Raw genomic sequence first — 5421 nt, 5'->3', positions numbered from 1 at the left:
CGTTTGGTGTGCTCCTGGTTGAGTTTTCTCCTGTGGTTCCGGGAAGGATTTCTGCCCGTTAACGCCGCGACTCTGAAGGGCGCCTTCTGAATTATACGAGCAGCGTGTCCTCGCCACCATGACGGACCGGTACACCATCCACAGCCAGCTGGAGCATCTGCAGTCCAAGTACATCGGCACCGGCCACGCTGACACCACCAAGTGGGAATGGCTGGTGAACCAGCACCGCGACTCGTACTGCTCCTACATGGGCCACTTCGACCTCCTCAACTACTTCGCCATCGCAGAGAACGAGAGCAAAGCGCGCGTGCGCTTCAACCTGATGGAGAAGATGCTGCAGCCGTGTGGTCCTCCGGCTGACAAGCCCGAGGAGAACTGAGCTCCCGTGGCCCTCCTGTCATCCGCCTCCCTCCTTCCTGAGAATGGATCTCTAACGTAACCGCGAGGATAAAATCCCACAGAACTCGAAACCTGTCTATGCCCCCCGTGGGAAGGCGACTCGTGCTTCCCGCACTTCAGTCTGGCGAGTGGATCCGTGGCCCTATACTCTGTGTGGGGCGTCTGGGACTGTGAATCATTCTCAATCGGTGCCTATGCAGCCGCTCTGGAGGGGAGAGGAGACACTCAGAAAACTCGAGAAATTCTGGGGTGCCCCCAGACACATACACACGACTCCGAAATTAGAATCAATTTACGGTCTTGGCAAAATAGTTGCAACGGATTGGGGAGGGGTAAAAGGGGAGGCCTCAAAAGGCCTATAAGCCACAAGAAACTAAGGACTTAAGAGTTTGAAGAGACTTTACGTCTCATATAATCCAGGTGGTGGTTGTTTTTAACCCGGGGACTATAAACTTGTGCTTAAAGTGACTTTTGATATCTGTTTTTAAATACAATTGGCTTCTTTTGTAATCTTAATGTGTTTTGTTTTGTGCATTTGAAAACATTCCAAAAATACTGTACTTAAACTCAGGGCTGCCATAAGGGTTCCTGTCACAGACACAAAAAAACAGTCAAGGACATCTGATTAATCCAACAGATTTATTTTATTGATTGGAAAATTGGGGTTTAGAAAGGAAGCCATTTGCCCAAGTTCAAAATCATTTGAATCCACATCTAATTACACTTAATTGTGGCGTTTTCCCCTCTATGTTATGCTGCTTCCAAACAATAGTTTTAAGTTCTTAATTATATGTCCCCTTAACGGATTCCTGCGTTTTATTTAACCTTCTCTGAATCTTATTTACTGTTCTCCTTGAGATGCTGACTTGTATTCAGGATATCAACAGATAACTTGGTACATATGATAAAGAAGACAACATGGAAAATAGTAAATAGACTCAGGAAGACTTGGGTTTGAGTCCTGCCTCAGCTTATAATAGTTGTCACAAAGCCATTCTGAGTTGAGGCCAGACCTGAATCCAGATAAAATCATTTAACATCTTAGTGCCCTAAGCCACTCTCTAAGACAATGATTTGCAATAGTGGAAGATTCTTTAATGGGTATAACCTATATAAATGAAATCACATATCCTGACAAAAAAAATGAATGTAAATGGATAGCAGTGCAAAAACAAGGGTCTCCTTTTTTGCCTCACCTAGTAGTTTAAGGGCAGTTTGTCTATAAATCATCACATCAAGCACTGAACATCTGTACTATGTAGGACAAAACCCATGGGCTCTGACCTAAAGGGGATTAAAATCTAGTTGGCTCTATATGTAGGTCAAGGAAAAATAAAAAAAAAAATTTTTAAATTCTAAATTCCAAGTTACAAATTGATGACAGCGACCTTGTTGGAGCTAAACAGAAAGTTATCAAGTCATGGAAAGTGAGTATTGGACTGGGCTGTGGCAAGTTCTTAGCCCATTTTTAGCAATTTTTGATCCCAATAAAGAGAAAGAATGGAGGGTAGATTGGAAAACGATTCAAGAATTTTCAGAATACAAGTAGATAAAAAGCAAACCCTCACAAAAGAACATAAAGTAGGCTTTTTAGTACAAGAAACAGGTGGAATGACAGCATATCGAGTGGATTCCGTTATATCTCTGCTTTTAGAGAGAAAAAAAAATTTCTTAAAATGGACTTAAGCAAAAAAGAGCTCCTTTACCAATGAATCTTAGTTAAGCTTGCAAAAGTGAATAGAAATTGAAATGCAATTACTTAATTGGGTCAATAGGGTTTTTTTTATTTGTTTGCTTTTTGTTGTTATAACTTTAAGAGGGTTTTAGTCATGGGAGATGGATGACTTTGATGTGGAGATTTGGGGTTTAAGTTCTGCCTCTGACATATTGGCTGTGTGACCAATAGCAGGTTACAAAATTTTGAAGTGTCTTGGGCATCTCTTAAAATGCACTAGTGGAAGTGTTCTACACATACACACACTTTTTATTCTCTCAAAGGAAAGAAATAGATGCTTTTCCAATAGTAATACTCTGATGGGATGGATTTTAAAAATCCATTTCTGCCATCATAAAAGAATGGATTGCGACAATATTAAAATATGTATACATATATGTATACAGCCTTTGTTGACCCACTCCTTCTAAGACAATATAATTGTAGACCCGGCCACTTGTGACCATATGATTTTTTTCCATTCCTATTCATGTTGAAATTTATATTTCATTAATTCATTGGATGTGATCCCATTGAAGTGAGTACTCCAACAGTTCAGATTAAAAACTATACAAGTTATCCTGTTTGACACTCTTGTTTAGGTCCTATAACTCAAAAGGGGGTTCAGCCCAACATGTTGTGATACTTCCTCATTCTCCAGCTAGACACAACTACCAATGCAGTATGTAGTCTGTCCTACTGTTAATCCTTACTCCGGCCACATATTATCTCAGTCAAAAATGACTAGGGAAGAATTGTTCTTCTTTGTTTCCAACATTGATCACTTTTTTCATACAGTAAATGTGGTAACAAAAGGAAATGGAGTTTCTTATGTTAAGCAAAACTAGTTATACCCTCCTTTAAAATATGCCCTTCCTAATTTCCTAATACTAATAGCAGACATTTAGGTTGTACTTCAAGATTTACAAAGTGCTTTTGAACCTCTCATCAACCCTGTAAGATAAATTACATGGAATCTGTTCATTTTAACAGTATTATTAGCTACTCTTAATACCATTCTAAGACGTCAAGTTGCAGAACCATTGCTGATCTGCAATTTTAGTGAAAGTTTATTCATTGGGAATTCCTTACACAAATGAATTCACAGATCTCTACAAATATGTATGTTATATATGTGTACACTTATATGTTTTATGCGTGTACCATAATTTAATTCATATTCTAGTAAACTATAAACTCCTTGAGAGCAGGGGTTATATCTTTTTTTGTATCCCTAGGAGTGACTTGCCCAGGGATACACAGCTAGGAAATATCTAAGGCCACATTTGAACCCAGGCGTCTTGACTCCAGGCCTGGCATTCTATGCCCTGTGCTACCTAATTACTCCATTCATTTTCAGGTCACAAAATTATAAAACTTGAGAGTTGGGACTTCAGCAGATATCTAGCCCAACTGGCACATGAAAGAAATCTCCACAAAAACATAGTTCACAAGTGGTCATCCAGGCCCAATTTAAATTCCTACAATTCCTATACTGCTTTTGAAGAGCTCTAATAGTTGGGAAGATTTCACTGACATTACACCTAATTTTGCCTCTTTTCAACTTCCATCCATTTCTCTTAGTTTTATCCTCTGGGAACAAAAAATAAATAAATAAAAATAAAAAGCATGTCTAAATACTGTTCCACATGACAGTCTTTTAAATGCTATCATTAGTGTCTTCCCTGTGTCTTCTTTTCTCCAAGCTAATGACAAGTTTATTCAGTCAATCTTCATTTGTCACAAACTTAAGGCTCTTCATCATCCTGATTGTCCTCCTCTGGACACTCTCAAAGTTATCAATGTCTTTCAATGATACTGCCAGAACTGAACACAATATTCTAGATAAGGTCTGATGAGGGCAGAATGTAATGGGACTTTAACCTCTCTATTCTTGGAAATTAAGTTCCTCTAAAATCATCTCAAGATTTCATTACCTTTTCTTAGCTGCCTCATCACACTGCTGATTCATATTGAGCTTTCAGAGCAAAGTGGCAGGATACAAAATAAATGCACATAAATCATCAGCATTTCTATGTATTTCCAACACATCTTAGCAGCAAGAGTTAGAAAGAGAAATAACCTTTAAAATCACCCTAGACAATATAAAATACTTGGGAATCTATCTACCAAAACAAACACAGGAATTATATGAACTACAACTACAAAACACTTTCCAAACAATTAAAACTAGATCTAAACAATTGGGAAAACATTGACTGCTCATGGGTAGGATGAGCTAACGTAATAAAAATGACCATTCTGCTCAAATTAATTTACTTATTTAGTGCCATCCCTATCAAACTACCAAAAAACTTTTTTTTTACTGAATTATAAAAAAAATTACAAAGTTCATTTGGAAGAACAAAAGATCAAGAATATCAAGAGAAATAATGAAAAAAAATGTGAAGGAAGGGGGCCTAGCAGTACCAGATATCAAACTATACTATAAAGCAGCAGTCATCAAAATATATGGTACTGGCTAAGAGACAGAAGGGAGGATCAGTGGAATAGACTTGGTATAAGTGACATCAGCAAGACAGTCTATGATAAACCCAAAGAGCCCAATTTTGTGACAAAAATCCACTATTTGACAAAAACTGCTGGGAAAATTGGAAAACAACATGGGAGAGATTAGGTTTAGATCAACATCCTACACCAAGATAAATTCAGAATGGGTCAATGACTTGAACATAAAGAAGGAAACTATAAGTAAATTAGGTGAACACAAAATAGTATATTTGTCAGATCTCTGGGAAAGGAAAGATTTTAAAACCAAGCAAGAGTTAGAAAAAATTATAAAATGTAAAATAAATAATTCAGATTATATTGAATTAAAAAGTTTTTGTACAAACAAAAACAATGCAACCAAAATCAGAAAGGAAACAATCTTTATAACAATATCTTTTTAACAAAAAACTCAGAAAGGGGTCTAATTATTCAAATATACAAGGAACTAAATCAATTGTATAAAAAAATCAAGCCATTCCCCAATTGATAAAGGGACATGAATAGGCAATTTTCAGATAAAGAATTCAAAATTATCAATAAGCACATGAGAAAGTGTTCTAAATATCTAATAATTACAGAAATACAAATCAAAACAACTCTGAGGTACCACCTCACACCTAGCAGACTGGCTAAAATGAAAAAAAGGGGAGAATAATAAATGTTGGAGGGGATGTGGCAAAATTGGAACATTAATGCATTGCTGGTGGAGTTGTGAACTGATCCAACCTTTCTGGCTGGCAATTTGGAACTATGCTCAAAGGGCTATAAAAGAATGCCTGCCCTTTGATCCAGCCATA

At 37.4% G+C, this 5421-nt stretch overlaps 1 protein-coding gene across 1 annotated transcript; it reads left to right on the top strand.

Annotated features, from left to right (window-relative positions):
• LOC123245708 (splicing factor 3B subunit 5) lies at positions 1 to 908 on the top strand. Its single transcript, XM_044674709.1, has one exon. The coding sequence runs from the start codon at positions 119 to 121 to the stop codon at positions 377 to 379; it is 261 nt and encodes an 86-aa protein (XP_044530644.1). The 5' UTR covers positions 1 to 118; the 3' UTR covers positions 380 to 908.
• Positions 909 to 5421: the final 4513 nt, after the last annotated feature.

The sequence above is a fragment of the Gracilinanus agilis genome, chromosome 4 (genome assembly GCF_016433145.1).
Source record: "Gracilinanus agilis isolate LMUSP501 chromosome 4, AgileGrace, whole genome shotgun sequence".
Classification (NCBI taxonomy): Eukaryota; Metazoa; Chordata; class Mammalia; order Didelphimorphia; family Didelphidae; genus Gracilinanus; species Gracilinanus agilis.
Note: the sequence above shows the minus strand (reverse complement) of the source record. Positions and strands in the feature narration are given on the sequence as shown.